Consider the following 19,134-nt stretch of genomic DNA (forward strand, 5'->3'; position numbering starts at 1 on the left):
AAAAAAAAAAAAAAAAAAAAAAAAAAAACTGGGGGGATGTTATACAAACTTTGAGGGCTTTTGCTTTGGGAATTGGGTGATATGATGAATTGGGAAATGTTTTTTTGTGTATGTGTTTTTTTGAGACAGAGTTTTGCTCTTGTTGCCCAGGCTGGAGTACAGTGGCGAAATCTCGGCTCACCACAACCTCCGCCTCCCGGGTTCAAGCGATTCTCCTGCCTTAGCCTCCCGAGTAGCTGGGATTACAGGCATGCACCATCATGGCTGGCTAATTTTGTGTTTTACTAAAAATGGGGTTTCTCCATGTTGGTCAGGCTGGTCTTAAACTCCCGACCTCAGGTGATACCTACCTGCCTCGGCCTCCCAAAGTGCTGGGATTACAGGTGTGAGCCACTGCACTTGGCTGGGAAACGTTTTATAAACTGTAAAGTGTAAGCCAAGTACAGTGGCTTATGCCAGTCAGCCTAGCACTTTGGGAGGCCAAAGTGGGAAGATCACTTGAGCCCAGAAGTTTGAAGCCAGGCTGGGCAACTTAACGGGACCCTGTCTCTATAAAAAAATTAAAAAGATTAGCCAGGCATGGTGGCCTGCACCTGGAGTCCCAGCTACTCAGAAGGCTGAGGTGGGAGGACAGCTTGATCTCAGGGAGTCAAGGCTGCAGTGACCCATGATGGTGCCACTGCACTCCAGCCTGGGTGACAGAAGGAGACCCTGTCTCTAAAATGAATAGGCCAGGTGCAGTGGCTCATGCCTGTAATCCCAGCACTTTGGGAGGCCAAGGCGGGTAGATCACCTGAGGTCGGGAGTTCGATACCAGCCTGGCCAACACGGTGAAACCCCATCTCTACTAAAAATACAAAAAATTAGCCAGGCATGGTGGCAAGCGCTTGTAATCCCAGCTACTTGGGAGGCTGAGGCAGGAGAATCGCTTGAACCTTGGAGTCAGAGGTTGCAGTGAGCCAAGATTGCGCCACTGCACTCCAGCCTGGGTGACAGAGCGAGACTCTGTCTCAAAAAAAAAAAGAAAAAGAAAAAGAAATGATAAAATTCAAGTGCAAAGTGCAGTGCTCTGTGAGGAGTCCTCATTATTTACCTGGCCACAGAGATGTCCTTCCACGTGCTGATCGCATTTGCTTGGTAAAGGCAGCCTAGATCACAGCCGTGAGGAAGAGGGTCCTCGATTAATGAGTGATGTCTGTCAGGGTGAAGGAAGGGGGACATCTGGCATGTGCGTGACACTGGTGGTTTGTGGGCTTTTTGAGGACAAGGACTTAATATCATGGATCCTTGTGCCCAGCACAGGGCCAGACAGAGAGTTGGGGTCACAAATGCTTTGCTAAGTGGATGTGATGTGTCTCTTTGTCCCAGGGACCAGGCCCAGCTGGACGCAGCCTCCGTGTCTTCCATCCAGGTGGTAGGCGTAGTCGAGGCCCTGATCCAGAGCGCAGACACCCTCTTCCCTGGAGGTGAAGCTCCTGTCTGCGTGGATGCCCTGCTGGGTGCCCTCCCTCTGCCCTGCTCCCTCCCCAGCAGCCCCACAAACTCACCCTGAGGCAGGGAGGAAGTTTCGTCTCCACTCTGAGCCTCAGTTTCTCATTTCTACAATGGGGATGATCTGCCTGCTTTGTGGGGTTGTGATGGGGCTACATGGGAGCCGGGAAGCTGACCATGGTCTAGATGGGTTCAGGGGAAGGAAAAGCGGCCCAGCCGGTGAGGCAGAGCCTGGCGCAGTCTCTCAGAGCCATCTCTGCTCCTGTCCCCAGACATCAACTTCAACATGTCAGGCCTCTTCTCAGACGTCACCCTCCAGGACACAGTCAGTGACAGGCTGACCTCTGATGAGCTTCCGCCCACCACTGTGCCCACCTCAGCCACCACCCTGGCTCCGGCTTCAGCTCTGGTTCCAGCCCCAGCCTTGGCGTCCGCGGCTACCAAGGAGAGGTGAGGACTGAGCAGTTTGAATGGCTGGCTCCCGTGGTAGTCCCACAGACAGCCTGCCTGAGGCACCATGTCTCAGAACTAAAAGCTGAATTTTTGGAAATGTAATGATCAGTCTTTTTTTTTTTTTTTTTTTTTATCTGAGACAAGGTCTTACTCTGTTGCCTGGGCTGGAGTGCAGTGGCACAATGTAGGCTCACTGCAACCTCCAGCTCCTGGGTTCAAGCAATTCTCCTGCCCCAGCCTCTCTAGTAGCTGGCATTACAGGTACCTGCCAGCATGCCTGGCTAAGTTTTTTATTTTTAGTAGAGGCGGGGTTTTACCATGTTGGCCAGGCTGATCTTGAACTCCTGACCTCAGGTGATCCACCCACCTTGGCCTCCCAAAGTGCTGGGATTATAGGCGTGGGCCACCACACCCCGTCTGGTTAGTATTTTCATCCCAAAGACCAGATCTCCCAGCTTGGAGAGGGTAGGTTCATGCCACTGCACTCCAGCCTGGGCAACAGCAAGAATCATCTCAAAAAAACAACTGGCCGGCCACAGTGGCTCACGCCTGTAATCCCAGCACATTGGGAGCCCAAGGCGGGCGGATCATGAGGTCAGGAGTTCCAGACTAGTCTGGCCAACATAGTGAAACCCTGTGTCTACTAAAAATACAAAAAATTAGCCAGGTGTGGTGGTGCACGCCCATAATCCCAGCTACTTGGGAGGCTGAGGCAGGAGAATCTCATGAACCCGGGAGGCAGAGGTTGCAGTGAGCCAGGATTGTGCCATTGCACTCCAGCCTGGGTGACAGTACAAGACTCCATCCCCCCCCAGAAAAAGCACGTGGAGGCCCTGAGCTGAGGCAGAGGTCAGGGCCTGTGTCCTACCTCCCATCCTGACCCTACCACCCAGGCAGGTGGGGCTCCCCCCTAGTCCCTGGAGGAACATGGACTCCATCACAGGGTCACAAAGCAGCCAGGAGCTCAGTGGACGCAGACCTCTACCAATGCCAGAAGCGTCTTCTGGCAGGCGTGTGGGGGCTGGGGACAGATCCCAGGAGCAGCCACAAGGTAGTAGAGAGTGGGTGCTGGGAGGAGCCAGACTCCACCTGGCAGCTGGAGCCTCACCAGGATTCCATGAGGCTTCTGGGAGGTGGCCAAGTCTGCCCCATGCTCTCCTTCCCTCTACAGGACAGAGTCTGAGGTGCCGCCCAGACCAGCCTCCCCCAAGGTCACCAGGAGCCCCCCGGAGACAGCTGCCCCAGCGGAGGACGTGGCTCGGAGGAGTGAGTTGGCTGTGGGAGGGGACAGAGGGTGGGTAGGGAGAGGGGACAGGCAGTCCCAGGTCCTCCTACCTTTTTAGGCAGACAGGGAGGCAGGAATCAAGGTGATAAAAAGCCCCAGTTTTGCCACCTGGCACTCCAAGTTTAGATTTGAGCTCTTTGACTTTGGGCAGGTGAGTTCACCTGTCTGAGCCTCACCTTCCTCCTCTGTGTAATGGGACAATAACTGCACTTATCTTATGGGGCTGCATGGAGCCTTCAGTGGTGCCACAGCAAGTGCCTGGTCCTGGCTCATAGCAAGTGCCCACTAAAGGGGAGCCGGCATGAGCACTGGGGCACTGGAGTGAAACCATGTGTCTACTAAAAATACAAAAATTAGCCGGGCGTGGGTGTATGCCTGTAGTCCCAGCTACTCAGGAGGCTGAGGCAGGAGAATTGCTTGAACCTGGGAGGCGGAGGTTACAGTGAGCCAAGATTGCGCCACTGCACTCCAGCCTGGGGACAGAGTAAGTCTCCATTTCCAAAAAATAAATAAAATTAAATGGACAAGATAATTTCAGAGGACAAAAAGAGGAAAATGAAACTGGAAAATGTGATGGAGCAGCTGGGGTGGCCATGGGGTGCTGCTGTAGCTAGGGTGCTCGGGGGCCTCCGAGGGGGCGAAGGGCACAAGGAGAGGTCTAGTTGATGATGAGCCAGCCTTGGAAACAGTGTTCCCGGCAGGGGGAACGGCGGATGCAAAGGTTGTGAGGGGCACGGAGCTTGGTGGAGTCACCACAGGCCACCCGGACGCTCAACCTCCCTCCCCCTTTCCTTCCTCCACAGCCAAGCGCCCAGCGCCGGCCCGGCCCACCATGCCACCCCCCCAGGTCTCTGGCACCCGCTCCTCCCCTCCAGCTCCATCCCTGCCCCCTGGCTCTGGAAGCCCTGGGACCCCCCAAGCCCTGCCCCGACGTCTGGTTGGCAGCAGCCTCCGGGCCCCCACAGTGCCACCGCCATTGCCCCCCATCCCCCCCCCGCCCGCCCCGCGCCCAAGCCGGCGTTCACCAGCCTCCCCCAGCTCAGCCTCCCCGGGTCCAGCCTCCCCCAGCCCAGCCTCTCTGACCACCCCAGCACAGGTGGACTTGGTGGCTGCCACAGCAGAGGGAGGAGCCCCTGAGGCTGTGGGTGGGGTCCACACTCCCCCAGCTATCCCCCCTCAGCCCCGCCCCAGGAGTCTTGCCTCAGAGACCAACTGAGTGGCCAGTCTCTCCCTGAGCATCCCCCTGCTCCCTACCTGGCCCTCCCAAAACAGCTCTCACGCCTCCCAAGGGGTGTGGGGCTCCAGCCTTTGCCCACGAGTGCCTTTGTGCCCATTGGGCCGGCCCCCATGGCCAGGAGGGCTCAGGACAGTCCGCTTCCTGACCTTTTCCTCATCCACCCTGGGCTTGGGGACCACGATCCGGACTCTCCACTCTCCGACAGATCCTAGGGGAGCCACCGGAAGGAAGGAGAGGCTTGCCCGCTCCTCCAGGACTTTCATTCTTCTTTGCCAACGTATTTTTTGTAAGGCTGGTAAATAAATTATTCTGGACAAAACCGGAACAGCTGCCCAAATGATAGCTTTCTTTTCTGTCCTCGAAATAAAGAAGCCAATTTTATAAAGGGGAAAAAATTAAATATTCTTTGCCTCCTTTCTTCCTGTCTGAAATGAGATCACAGCAAACATTTTTAGAGCTTTCTCTGCACTACACTCTGCTTTTCTGTGGATGATTTCCACCTGATCTCCTAGTACAGTAAATACTGTTACCTCTCTCCAGCAAGGACACTGAGACTCAGGCAGAAGTGACCCGCCAAGGTCCCATGGCGGTCAGCAGGGGCCTGGGATCACACCTAGCTCTGACTTGAAAGCCTGGCTTGTCCCTCACATTCTGGGCAATTGACTGAACTTCTTGGTATCCCTTTTCCTCATTTGGGAATATCCCAGATTCCCACCACGGAAGCATTGCTCTCCTGTGAAAACCAAAGCACCACCCCGGCCCACCGAGTGCCTGCCGTTCCCACTGTTCCCCGGACCCCTCACTCTCCCTCCGGGAGGAGGCTGGGAAGGCTCCCCAAGGAGCAGGGATGGATCTGTCCTCAAACTTTCCCTAAATCTCTGTGCCAGGCCCTGAGCTAGCTCCCAGACTTAACTCTGCACCCAAGGAGTCCCTGAACAGACAGGCAGGAGTGACTGTTAGAATCAAGTGTCTGGTCAGGCACAGTGGCTCACGCCTGTAATCCCAACACTTTGGAAGTCCAAGGCAAGAAAATCGCTTGAGCCCAGGAGTTCACTTGTTGAACTCCTGGGCAACATAGTGAGACCCCCATCTCTTAAAAAAAAATTTTTTTTCATAAAATTAACTGGGCATAGTGGCATGTGCCTATAATCCCAGCAACTAGGAAGCCTGAGGCAGGACGATGGCTTGAGCCCAGGAGTTTGAGGCTGCAGTAAGCAGTGATCATGTCACTCCACTCTGGCCTGGGTGACAATGTAAGACCCTGTTTTGGCCGGGTGTGGTGGCTCACACTTGTAATCCCAGCCCTTTGGGAGGCCAAGGTGGGCAGATCACCTGAGGCCAGGAGTTGGAGACCAGCCTGGCTGACATGGAGAAACCCCGTCTCTACTAAAAATACAAAAATTAGCCGGGTGTGGTGGTGCATGCCTGTAATCCCAGCTACTCAGGAGGCTGAGGCATGAGAACTGCTTGAACCCAGGAGGCAGAGGTTGCGGTGAGCTGAGATCGCGCCATTGCGCTCCATCCTGGGCAACAAAAGCGAAACTCCGTCTCAAAAAAAAAAAAATCAAGTGTCATTGCACTGGGAGCCCACATTAGCCGAGTGAGGGTTGGCCATATAACCTAGACTTGTGTGTATGGGGTGGGTGGTTAAGGAAGGCTTCTTGGAGGATGTGATATTTAAGGGAAGTCTTTCAGGAACTGACGGTGAAATTTTTGAAGGAAAAAGGAACGTTCAGGCCAAGGAGACTACCTATCCAAAGGCCAGGAGAAAAAGGCTGGGGGCATTGGGGAATAGGAGGTAGTTGAGCCTCAAAGGCTGGGTTACAAGGTACGATTTTCCCCAAATCTTTAGAGCTCCAGTGCTCCTGGGGGTCACAGCTTCCTCTGAAGTTGGCAGACAACTTCAAAACTGTGACACCACAGCTCACAATTCATTCATCTCCACACCGCAGACCACTGGCTCCTCAAAGGCCCCAAGACCTGTGGTTGCCTCCAGATCACAAGCCCCCCTCCCTAAAATGGGGCCCCAGCCAGCCTGGGTCGCCCCATCACCATCCTGGGCAATCAACCCCGGCCACTCTGGCTCCAGCCCTCCCCAGGCGTGCTCCGGTGACAGTCTCCCTGCCTCTAGTCCAGCGCTTCCCTACGCTAGCCTCACAGGAGAACCCCTGTAATTCAACCAACCAACCAACCAACCAAGAAATGCCCAGTCCTCACCCAGAACAATTACATGAGAATCTGTCCTGCTACACATCGGTGATTTTAAAAGCATTTCTCAAAAGACATTGAACTGTACATTTCAGATCTATGCATTTTACTATGTGTTAATGATACCTGAAAATAAGTTCCCAGGGGACTTTAATGCAGTGTGAGGAACCACTGGTCTAGACCAAAGGTCCCAGCGCCCAAGAAGACACCCTGAGCCTCCTACCTCATCATAGCCACACGTTTCTTGGGACTTCGCTCAGAACTGGAGCGTCCACGATTCAGAGGGCAATGAAAATTTACCCAAAGACAGTTTATTTGGCATCTGTTTTTCTCCTAGCAACCAGCTCTCCTAAGCTTCTGATTGGCTGGAGGGCGCGGGGCCTTTCGCCTCGTGTTTTCTGTTTGTAGATTCTTATTGGTTAAGAAGAGCGTCAGTCTCCGACCCCTATAAGACAGTAATCGACGTTGAAACTCGGCGGCGACTGGCTCAGCAAAACCAGGGGCCGGGAGAACGATCAAACTAGCACTTCATTGGTCCCTTCCCCTCGGTGGTGGCCAAGATTCCGCCCCTTTCTCCAAGTTCCGTTCGCTCGCGGCCTCGCTCCTCTCCCAGACTCCCGCCCCCATTGGCCGCAGGCCAGGCCGTCGCCCCGCCCCCCGGTCCTTCCGGCGCGCCGATTGGCTGCTGCAGGGAACGTGCCAGGACGAGCGCGCCGTGCCCGCGGAGAGCGCGCCGCGCGGGAGGTTGGCGGCCAGCAGGCTGCATGGCGCGCTGCGAGAGGTTGCGCGGCGCGGCCCTGCGCGACGTGCTAGGCCGGGCGCAGGGGGTCCTGTTCGACTGTGACGGGGTGCTGTGGAACGGTGAGCGCGCCGTGCCGGGCGCCCCAGAGCTGCTGGAACGGCTGGCGCGGGCGGGCAAGGCGGCGCTGTTCGTGAGCAACAACAGCCGGCGCGCGCGGCCCGACCTTGCCCTGCGCTTCACAAGCCTTGGCTTCGGGGGGCTGCGCACCGAGCAGCTCTTCAGCTCCGCGCTGTGCGCTGCGCGCCTGCTGCGCCAACGCCTGCCCGGGCCTCCGGACGCGCCGGGCGCCGTGTTCGTGCTGGGTGGCGAAGGGCTGCGCGCCGAGCTGCGCGCTGCGGGGCTGCGCCTGGCCGGGGACCCGGGCGACGACCTGGGCGCTGGGAACGGCGAGGCCCCGCGCGTGCGTGCCGTGCTCGTGGGCTACGACGAGCACTTCTCCTTCGCTAAGCTGAGCGAGGCGTGCGCGCACTTGCGCGACCCCGACTGCTTGCTCGTGGCCACGGACCGTGACCCATGGCACCCGCTGAGCGACGGCAGCCGGACTCCTGGTGAGCACGGGGTTGGCGGGTAAACAGATGGGAAAGGAGCGTCTCCAGGTGGCAGGTGGGGAACCAGAGAGTGTGAGGGAGGCCCAGGGTGCTTTGGTGTGTGTGTGCGGGGGTAATTCCTGTAGCCGCCATCCTGTGAGCGGCCGCAGTGGGGTCCCTGTTGGACAGATGAGGAAACTGAGACCCACTGTAGCTCAGGGAGTTGGGCGGAATTCTGCCCCACCCACCATCGGGGTGGGGTTGGAGAGGAAGCCTGGGAGGATGGTCCCCTGTGTGAGGGTTGAAACACCATTCCCAGAGGCAGGGTGTAGACAGGTGTGTGGGGAGCAAAGGCGGTGGAGTTCGACCTCAGTTCCAGGTCCATCTCCAGCTCCACAGCTGTGTAATCGTGTTCAGTTACGTAACCTCCAAGCATCTCTGCCTGGGTGAAAAATGGCAGTGCCCACTGTGCCAGTTTCATCCAGGTGGCGATGATCAGGGTGAGTACTTAGCACATAGTAGGTGTTCAGATGATGTAAGTTGTAGCCAGAGTCCCCCATGTTACAGAGAGCTTAATGAAACAGCTTGGTGTGTCTTCTTTGGTTTCCAAATTACTCTGGAGATGGGAGTTATTGTCCCCTTTCTCAATTAAGGCAACTGAGGCAGCCGGGTGCAGTGGCAACGGTCTGTAGTCCCAGTACTCAAGAGGCTGAGGCTGGAGGCTCTCTGGAGCTCAGGAGGTCAAGGCTGTAGCGTGCTATCATTGCATATGTGAAAAGCCGCTGTACTTCAGCGCAGGCAACATATGAGACTTTGTCTCTAAAAGAAGAGGAAAAGCGGAGTGTGGTGGCTCAGGCCTGTAATCCCAGCATTTGGGGAGGCCGAGGCAGGCAGATCACCTGAGGTCAGGAGACCAGCCTAGCCAACATGGCAAAACCCTGTCTCTACTAAAAATATAAAAATTAGCTGGGCGTCATGGCACATGCCTGTAATCCCAGCTACTCGGAAGGCTGAGGCAGGAGAATCGTTTGAACTAGGAAGGGGTTCCAGTGAGCCGAGATCTCACCACAGCACTCCAGCCTGGGCAACAAGAAACTCTGTTTCAAAAAAAAAAAGAGGAAAGAAACTGAGGCTAAGAGAAGGGAAGTGAGCTGCTCAAGAACATGTATAGTGAGCCTCTCCACCTCCTGTGTCCCCACACACCTGCCTCCATCCTGCCTCTGGGAATTGGTGTTTCAGCTCTGACACATAGAAACAGTCCTCCCAGGCTTCCCCTCCAACGTCAGCCCTATGATGGGTGGGGCAGAATTCTGCAGGCAACTCCCTGGTAGAGTGATAGAATGTGGGAACCTGAATTTGGCTTTGTGACACCGACCTCCGGTCCAGGACACTTCACTGCTGTCATCTTTCAAATTCAGCCCCGCAGGGGAGGCAGAAGCAAAAGGAGGCCCCTCCGTTGTATTGTGGAGGGTTGCAGTTAGACACGAGCAGGTGGCAGCAGAGGCTATTGGTGGTGGTCAGTGTGTGTGTGGACAGGTTAATAACCCAGTCAGTAGACTGGGGGCGTGAACACATCTCTGTCACTCCCTCTCTGCTTGCTGGCCCCTCACCTGGACTGTCAGGATTATGGGGGGTTGGTGAGGAGGGCCTAGAGCCAAGGGTATCTGGGAAGACTTCCTGGAGGAGGCATGATGCAAGGCAGAGTGATAATATGCCAGGAGATGTAAACCCAGTGTTACAGTGTGGCAGAGAGGGATTCTGTAGTCTCCTGGCTGTGCTGCACACTTCCTGGTATGTGGGCTCACCTCAGCCTCAGTTTCCCCATAAATCTGTGTTGAGGGTTCTCTGGTCAGGGCTCTCTGCTGCAGCAGCTCCTGCCTGCCCTAGGCCATGGTTCTGAAAAGATTTTCCTTGGAGGCCTTAAGGCTCAGGTTAAGGCTGTGGGTTAAGAGGTTCCCCAGGGCTCTGGAAGGCTGGTTGTCAAGGAGCTAGGGAGAAACCAGACCCTGCTCCTGCCTGCCTTTCCAGCCTCTGTGGAATCCAGACCCCTGCGGTCTCAGTAGCCACCCTGCTGTGCCCACCCACCCATCCTGCTGTCACTCCCATAGCCTGGAGGGGGAGGCAGAGGCTTAACAAATACAGCACTGCGATCTTGTTTGTGCACAACTTAATGATGCGGCTTTGAAATGGTGTGGTGTGAAAATATTAATAAGCCTCCATTATGCGTATCTCTGAAATAATGCAAATATCCCACCCCCAATTCACCCCCCTCCCCAGGGACCTTCTCAATTGTGTGTTTATCTTGTCATGGCAGCCACTTGAGCTGACAAATTGAAAAGCCCGCTGTCTTAGGAATACATCATCAGCATGGCATGCAGCAGCCCAGTTGGACCACAGAGTGGAGGGGAGTGGAATGATGGTGGCCTATGATGTGCCCAGACGCCCCTGCTGGGAGGCTCGCTCCCCTGGGGTCTGGGTCTTTGTAGTGTTGACTGCTCTATCCGGACCTTAGTAAATACTAGCTGAACGAAGTGGGACATAGGGCCCAAAGTGATCAGCTCCCTCCTGGTGGCGAAGGACAGAGTTGGGGCCATTCTTGAGCTCAGAAGAACATTTTGGGGTGACTCAGTGGAAGCCCTTTCCATCCCAGAAGGAATCGCTCACCAGAGGAGCACATAGCTTTATTCTCTCTCTCTTTTTTCTTAAACATCTCAGGATTGTTTTTTTTTTTTTTTGAGACAGAGTTTCACTCATGTTACCCAGGCTGGAGTGCAATGGCTGGATCTCGGCTCACCGCAGCCTCCGCCTCCTGGGTTCAGGCAATTCTCCTGCCTCAGCCTCCTGAGTAGCTGGGATTACAGGCACGCACCACCATGCCCAGCTAATTTTTTGTATTTTTAGTAGAGACGGGGTTTCACCGTGCTGACCAGGATGGTCTCGATCTCTTGACCTCGTGATCCACCCGCCTCGGCCTCCCAAAGTGCTGGGATTACAGGCTTGAGCCACCGCACCCGGCCTCTTTTTTTTTTTTAAAGACGGAGTCTCTCTCTGTCGCCCAGGCTGGAGTGCAGTGGCGCGATCTCGGCTTACTGCAACCTTCATCCACCTCCAGGGTTCAAGTGATTGTCCTGCCTCAGTCTCCCGAGTAGCTGGGACTATAGGCGCGTGCCACCATGCCCGGCTAATTTTTTTGTATTTTTAGTTTCACCGTGTTAGCCAAGATGTTCTTGATGTCCTGACCTCGTGATCCGTCCGCCTTGCCCTTCCAAAGTGCTGCGATTACGCCCGGCCGGTCTCTGTTGTTGTTGTTGTTGTTGTTGTTGTTTTGAGACTCCGTTGCCCAGGCTGGAGTGCAATGGTGCAATCTCTATCTCAGCTCACTGCAACCTCTGCCTCCTGGGTTCAAGCAAATTCTGCCTCAACCTCCCGAGTAGCTGGGACTACAGGCACTCACCACCATGCCCAGCTAATTTTTGTACTTTTAGTAGAGACGGGGTTTCACCATGTTGACCGGGATGGTCTTGATCTCTTGACCTCGTGATCCACCCGCCTCGGCCTCCCAAAGTGCTGGGATTATAGGCGTGAGCCACCGTGCCCGGCCCTACCAAGTTCTTAAAACAGGCAGGTCACTGGCTGGGTGTGTTGGCTCATACCTGTAATCCTGGCACTTTGGGAGGCCGAGTCAGGTGGATCTCTTGAAGTAAGGAGTTCAAGACCAGCCTGACTAACATGGTGAAATCCTGTCTCTACTAAAAATACAAAATTAGCCGGGGCGTGGTGGCGCATGCCTGTAATCCCAGCTACTTGGGAGGCTGAGGCAGGAGAACCACTTGAACCCACGAGGTATAGGTTGCAGTGAGCTGAGATCTTGCCATTGCAAAAAAACTCCATCTTAAAAAACAAAACAAAAAAAGCCAGGCAGGTCACAAGATGTGAGATGCGAGGAGAACTCCCAGAGGTATTGCCATAGGCCAGCCTGAAAGCATGAGTTCTGGCCCACCTTGGCCTTGATCCTTTGACTCTGGGAAGTTCCTCCTCAGCGGGGGGCAGCAGGGCCGAGGATTCTTGCTCTCCCCACCTGTTTTCCCCTTTGTTCCCCTTCCCCATCCTTTCCCTGTCTTTGCCTTTGGCTAAACTGAGTCCAGTGTTGTGGCTGTGGGAAGGGAGACAGGAGGCCTGGAGCATTTGGGGTCATACCCGTGGTGCACAGAGAAATGTTTAATAGCAGGGAAAGCCTTGATTATACCATTTGCTGGCTTCTGTGCTGTAAATATTCTCAGTACGGCGGCTCTTGAGCTACCAACATGAAATCAGTCCCTGAGCGTGGGGTTGGAAGAGATGTGCATTAGCACACACCTTCACACGAGATTTTCACCATCGCAAGGAATAGTGGAGCCTCAGGAGCAGAGGGCAGAGTCTAGTGTGGATCAGTAATTAAGAAGTGATGAGCTCTGAGGACTTATTACCTTAGTTTTAAACGTTATCCTTTAGGCCACACACGGTGGCTCATGCCTGTAATCCCAGCACTTTGGGAGGCTGAGGCAGGTGGATCACTTGATGTCAGGAGGTCGAGACCAGCCTGGCCAACATGCTGAAACCCCATCTGCACAAAAAATACAAAAAATTAACCAGGTGTGGTGGCAGGTACCTGTAATCCCAGCTACTTGGGAGGCTGAAGCAAGAGAATCACTTGAACTCAGGAGGCAGAGATTGCAGTGAGCCAAGATCGCTCCATTGCACGCCAGCCGGGGTGACAGAGCGAGACTCTGTCTCTAAATAAATAAATAAATAAATATTAAAAATAAACATCATCATTTAGTTGTAAGTTTGTAAGTTGACTTTTTTTTTTAGGTCCCCCCTTTTTAAAAAAATTTTTTTTTTTTTTTTTTTTTTTTGAGACGGAGTTTCGCTGTTGTTACCCAGGCTGGAGTGCAATGGCGCGATCTCGGCTCACCGCAACCTCTGCCTCCTGGGTTCAGGCAATTCTCCTGCCTCAGCCTCCTGAGTAGCTGGGATTACAGGCACGCACCACCATGCCCAACTAATTTTTTGTATTTTTAGTAGATACGGGGTTTCACCATGTTGACCAGGATGGTCTCGATCTCTTGACCTCGTGATCCACCCGCCTCGGCCTCCCAAAGTGCTGGGATTACAGGCTTGAGCCACTGCGCCCGGCCCAAAAATTTTTTGTTTTTATTGAGATGGAGTTTCGCTCTTATTGCCCAGGCTGGAGTACAATGGCACAGTTTCAGCTCACTGTAGCCTCCACCTCCCAGGTTCAAGCAATTCTCCTGTCTCAGCCTTGGGAGTAGCTGGGATTACAAGCATGTGCTACCATGCCCAGCTAATTTTGTATTTTTAGTAGAGATGGGGTTTCTCCGTGTTGGTCAGGCTGGTCTCGAACTCCTGACTTCAGGTAATCCACCCACCTTGACCCTCCCAAAGTGCTAGGATTACAGGCATGAGCCACCGCGCCCAGCCATAAGTTGGCTTTTTTTTTTTGAGACAGGGTCTCACTTTGTCACCCAGGCTGAGTGCAGCTGCATGATCACAGCTCACTTTAACCTCAGTCTCCTGGGCTCAAGCAATCCTCCTGCCTCAGCCTCCTGAGTAGCTAGGACTACAGTTGTATACCACTGCACCTCACCATAATCTTGTGTCTACTTCTCTTCACTCAGTACCATCCTGTACCCCCAGGATTTAATATCAATGACTGTCTGGGTCAGCTGGGCGATGTGGCTCACACCTGTAATCCCAGCATTTGGGAGGTTGAGGCAGGCGGATCACGAGGTCAAGAGAGCAAGACCACCCTGGCCAAGAGGGTGAAACCCCATCTCTACTAAAAATACAAAACTTAGCTGGCTGTGGTGGCATGCACCTGTAGTCTCAGCTACTTGGGAGGCTGAGACAGGAGAATCGCTTGAACTCAGGAGGCGGTGGTTGCGGTGAGCCGAGATGGCGCCACCGCACTCAAGTCCACGCCCTCAGTGGGGGTTATTAACACGTCCACACACACTGACCACTACCAATTAGCCTCTGCTGCCACCTGCTGTTGTCTTGAACCCTCCACAATGGAGGGGCCTCCTGTTGCTCCTGCCTCCCCTGCAGGGCTGAATTTGCAAGATGACAGCAGTGAAGACCGCCCTGACTAGGGGGTCGGTGTCACAAAGACCAGTTTTGTTGTTGTTGTTGTTTTTTGGTTTTGGGTTTTTTTGTAGAGACAGGGTTTTGTGGTGTTGCCCAAGCTGGGCCTTTTATTTATTTGCTTATCTATTTTAAAAGTAACTGTGCCTGGAATAAGTTGATTTTTTTTTTTTTTCCCCCAGATGGAACCTTGCTCTGTCACCCAGTCTGGAGTGCTGCAGTGGCGAGATCTCGTCTCACTGCAGCCTCCGCCTCCTAGGCTTAAGTAATTCTCCTGCCTCAGCCTCCCGAGTAACTGGGATTACAGGCATGCGCCACTGCACCTGGCTCATTTTTTTTTTTAAGACGGGGGTTTCACCATGTTGGTCAGGCTGGTCTTGAACTCCCGACCTCAGGTGATCCGCCCGCCTTGGCCTCCAAAGTGCTTGGATTACAGGCATGAGCCACCATGCCCAGCCTGCACCTAGCTAATTTTTGTATTTTTAGTAGACATGGGGTTTCACCATGCTGGTCAGGCTGGTCTGCCCGCCTCAGCCTCCTAAAGTGCTGGGATTACAGGTGTAAGCCACTGCACCCCACCAACTTTTTAAAAAATATATATATATGTATATTTATTTAAGTAGAGATGGGGTCTTTCTGTGTTGCCCAGGCTGGTCTTGAAACCTGAATTGCTTGAACTGTGCTCAAGCAGTCTTCCTCTTGTGCTTCCTAAAGTGTTGGGATTACAGGCATGGCCACTGTACCCGGCCAGAAGTTGACTTTTAATAGTACCTTCCTTTAACAGCCAGCTCACAAAAGTCCTGCAGCGAAACAGTCTGTACCCCCAGGTCAGAGCTGGGTTGGACCCACCTGAATGCAAATCTTTTTGCTACCACTTAGGAAGCTGTGCAGCCCTGGGCAGTTCACTTAACGTCCCTGAGCCTTGGCGTTCTCATCTGTAAAATGGGCTTCCAGAAACACCCGGCACAGGCCAGGCAGTTTAGAATATGCTTAGTAAATGGTGATTATCATCATCATTTGTTCAGGGACATTATCGTGAAGGCAGAATGTTCTGGCACAAAGACATGTCTGTGGGGCAGGCACAGTGGACTTACTGTGTGAGGCAGGATGGTACAGGGCTGGGAGACAGAACTGCTTTTAGTCCTCAACAGTCCCCCCATTGTCTGACACTTGGGCGTGTTCCACAGTTTGGCTTATTAGTTACTGAAAAAAAAAAAAAATTAGTTACTGCCGCCCCAGACATCTTCTGGCCTGCAGCTTTTTGTCTCCAGTTGGAATTCTCTTCTTGTGATCACTTTCCCAAGGGGAGGCGGACTGGGTCAGAGGTGCAAATATTTCTGTGCCCTGCTGTGTTCCAGAGGGCCCTGCCAGTTTCTGACGCCAGGCGCATGAATTTTGCAGCAGGAACCACAACTGCTGTTTGTTAAGTGCTGTTCCGTTTACAAAGCACTTGCCCCTGTGATGCCCAGCGCCCCTTTGGATGTAGGCGCTCCTTGGATTCCGCTTTCACAGGAGTCCGGAGAAACTCGGTGGGTGGTTGAGTGGTTTGCCTGAAGGCCCACAGCTGTAGGGTGAAATCGCGAGCCTCTGGCAGGACTGACCGAGCCAGGCCCTGTTGACCTGCAGTAGCTCCACCCGTCCTCAAATACCTGCATGAGATAAGTGCCGCGGACATCCCATATTAGAGATGGGGAAACTGAGGCACCAAGCACTGAACTAGCCTGCCCAGAACGTTGGAGATGGGAGTCCAGACGCAGGCATCTGGCTGCTGCCTCTACCCTTAGCCACTGCACTGACTCGGAAGTGGGCTCTTTGGCTCATGTCTGCAGCTAATTTTGCCCTGGTGCCAATCTGCCTCCCTGGACTTCAGTTTCAGGGCCTGATGCTGTCCCTGCTGCCCTCCGGCTGACTGCGTCTCCATCTCCCTACAGGCACCGGGAGCCTGGCCGCTGCGGTGGAGACGGCCTCGGGACGCCAGGCCCTGGTGGTGGGCAAGCCCAGCCCCTACATGTTCGAGTGCATCACGGAGAACTTCAGCATGGATCCCGCACGCACGCTCATGGTGGGTGACCGCCTAGAGACCGACATCCTCTTCGGCCACCGCTGCGGCATGACCACCGTGCTCACGCTCACAGGAGTCTCCCGCCTAGAAGAGGCCCAGGCCTACCTGGCAGCTGGCCAGCACGACCTCGTGCCCCATTACTATGTGGAGAGCATCGCAGACTTGATGGAGGGGTTGGAGGACTGAGCCCACTGCACCTGCAGCCACAGGCCCACCCCTCCCCGCTCCCTGATCCCGTAGGTGGAGGCGATGGGTCACAAGCTGTGTCAGGCACCACCGGCTCCTTCACCCAGTTCTGCACCGGGGTGGGGCTCGGACCCAGGGAAGGTTTGAGAGCCCTTGCAGTCCCCTCCCAGCAGTGGCCGGGCACTCTTTGCTATCCCAGAAGCTGGTCTCCTACGGGTTCATCTTGGCCTGATCCAGCCAGGTGGCCTTATTTCCTGCCCTGTCACCTCTCCTCCTTGAAATCTGGGCTCTGGTGCCCCCTGAAGATTTCCTCCAGCCCTGAGCACTTAGTTTTCTCCTGCTTCCCTGGGGCTTCTAGAGCTCTCCCCGCCCCTCAGGTCCTGGCCCTTGGGTCCTTGTTAACCAGAGGTCTAGGTAACCACAACCCTTATTGTCCTGAGTGGACCAATCCAAAGGCAAAGTGACAGTGACTCATTGATGTTGAGTCCTGTAGGGTACCAATTTAGGCTCCTAAGTAATGTGACCCTTTCATGTCCTGGAGCCCGAGTGGACCAATCTGAAGCCTAAGTGACAGTGACCCTCACATGTCTTAGGTCCCTGGGTGGACCCATTGGGACCCCAAGTATTAGTGATCCAGTAAGTGATCTTTTAGATCCTCAACAGAACAATCCAGAAGTCTGCAAGACAGTGGCCCTTTGATAATCTGGGTGTGACAGGACCAGCTAGGGGTCCAGGTTTCAGTCAGTAAATAAGAGTGGTCCAGGCCGGGCGCGGTGGCTCACGCCTATAATCCCAGCACTTTGGGAGGCCGAGACGGGCGGATCACGAGGTCAAGAGATCGAGACCATCCTGGTCAACATGGTGAAACCCCGTCTCTACTAAAAATAAAAAAATTAGCTGGGCATGGTGGCGCACGCCTGTAGTCCCAGCTACTCGGGAGGCTGAGGCAGGAGAATTGCTGGAACCCAGGAGACGGAGGTTGCGGTGAGCCGAGATCGAGCCATTGCACTCCAGCCTGGGTGACAAGAGTGAAACTCCGTCTCAATAAATAAATAAATAAATAAATAAATAAATAAATAAATAAATAAATAAATAAATAGAATAAGAGTGGTCCACGTCCTGAAGACACCCCTCCTCCATAAAGAGTGATGCTCTGGGGCTTCTGTGGCCTAGCCCCGCCCTTTCCTGGTCATGGCACCCGTCCAGTGTTGATGGCCACAGCTCGGAATGGGGGCTTTTGTGTCCCCCCTCGAGGTCAGTGTTTGCATTACCACCCCTCTCCCATGCCCACTCCCGGCTACTTATTTATTACTGTGTGCCAGTGATGGTGGGTGGGGGCTGGGCCTTCCCCACCACCCCCACCCCTGTTGTGACCTGTCCTCCCGTACTTAATAAAGTGCGAGTGGGAGTGTTCACGTGTTCGAGTCTGTGCTTGGGGAGGGAGGCAGACCCCCTGTCGGAACCTGCTCTCCCTGGAGCTGGCCCACCACATTCTTCCCTGCATGAAATGACCCATTCCCATTCCACAGTGTCTTCCGTGTATGGTGATACCTTGAGTCAAGAGTGCTTTATATGTTGCTGAGTCTTTGTATACTGACTGACTGCAGTGCTTTGGAAAACCTGGCAGGTTTGAATTATTCCTTTACAACAGGAAATTGGGGGTCAGAAGTGTGATGTTAACTTACCGAAGGTGCACAGCTGGACAGTGCTCGCCTTATGCGGGATTTGAACATGGGTTGGCTGACTGTAGGACGCCGGAGACACTGAGAGGGAGACGGGAAGATGGAAGATGGAAGAGGAGGTCTCAAACCTCAGGAAGCCCAGGGGAGATGCTCCTTTTTTTTTTCTTTTTTTTTTTTTTTTTTTTTTTTTTTGAGAATTTTTAGTAGAGACAGGGTTTCACCATGTTGGCCAGGCTGGACTCAAACTCCTGACTCATGATCCACCTGCCTTGGCCTCCCAAAGTGCTGGGAGTACAGGTGTGAGCCACCACGTCGGGCGCTCTTTGTTTTTCTTTTTTTTGAGACGGAGCAAGAGAGTACAGTGGTGCGATCTTGGCTCACTGTAACCTCCACCTCCGGGTTCAAGTGATTCTCCTGTCTCAGCCTCCCGAGTAGCTGGGATGACAGGCACCTGCCATCACACCTGGTTAATTTTTGTATTTTGAGTAGAGGTGGGGTTTCACCATGTTGACCAGGCTAGTCTCAAACTCCTGACCTCAAGTGTTTGGCCTCCCAAAGTGCTGGGATTACAGCGGTGACCCACTGTCCTTGGCCTCTGAGCACTAAGTCCTAATGAGTGTAAAGCTTGAGCGTGAACCAATCACAGTAATTTGAGTCTTCGGGGTCAGTGATTGGCTACACTTCTGACCAATGAAACATGAAGGGAGTTCTGGTAATGTTTGCCTCACTTGTAAAGGACATAGAGGAAGGAGTCACTCTTGGCTTTGGGTGTGGTGCTGGGAGCGGTTGCAGCCATTCTGTGATCAGGAGGTCTGGCCGAGCATTTACAGGTGACCCTGCTGCAGGTAGCAGAGCAGAAAGACTGGAAGAACTTGTTGGGTTTGTTTTTCCCCAACTTGTAATTTAGAAAAGTTTAAAATTAATAGAAAAGGTGCAAGGATAACGCAATGAATACCCCTACATCCTTCACCTAAATTTACCAGTTGTAAGTATTTGCCCAGTTTGCTTAATTGCTTTATATATGTTTACCTTTTGTTACTGTTTTAGAGATGGTCTC

The 19,134-nt window shown here is 53.7% G+C and overlaps 1 protein-coding gene across 3 annotated transcripts in view; it reads left to right on the forward strand.

Annotated features, from left to right (window-relative positions):
• LOC116542039 (pyridoxal phosphate phosphatase) overlaps positions 1–17,152 on the forward strand; it is a 27,208-nt gene extending 10,056 nt beyond the window's left edge. The window contains exons 15-18 of one of the 3 annotated variants that reach the window (XM_032266685.1): positions 1,369–1,466; positions 1,764–1,941; positions 3,116–3,210; positions 16,079–17,152. In XM_032266685.1, coding sequence (XP_032122576.1) covers positions 1,369–1,466; positions 1,764–1,941; positions 3,116–3,210; positions 16,079–16,395 — 688 coding nt within the window. In that variant the 3' untranslated portion in view covers positions 16,396–17,152. Of the gene's footprint in view, positions 1–1,368; positions 1,467–1,763; positions 1,942–3,115; positions 3,211–4,032; positions 4,855–7,370; positions 8,025–16,078 lie in introns of those variants that run through there. The other 2 variants (XM_032266682.1, XM_032266684.1) reach the window with 2 other exon arrangements.
• Positions 17,153–19,134: the final 1,982 nt, after the last annotated feature.

The sequence above is a fragment of the Sapajus apella genome, unplaced genomic scaffold, assembly GCF_009761245.1.
Source record: "Sapajus apella isolate SASKATOON/1434 unplaced genomic scaffold, GSC_monkey_1.0 scaffold160, whole genome shotgun sequence".
In the NCBI taxonomy this organism is placed as follows: domain Eukaryota; kingdom Metazoa; phylum Chordata; class Mammalia; order Primates; family Cebidae; genus Sapajus; species Sapajus apella.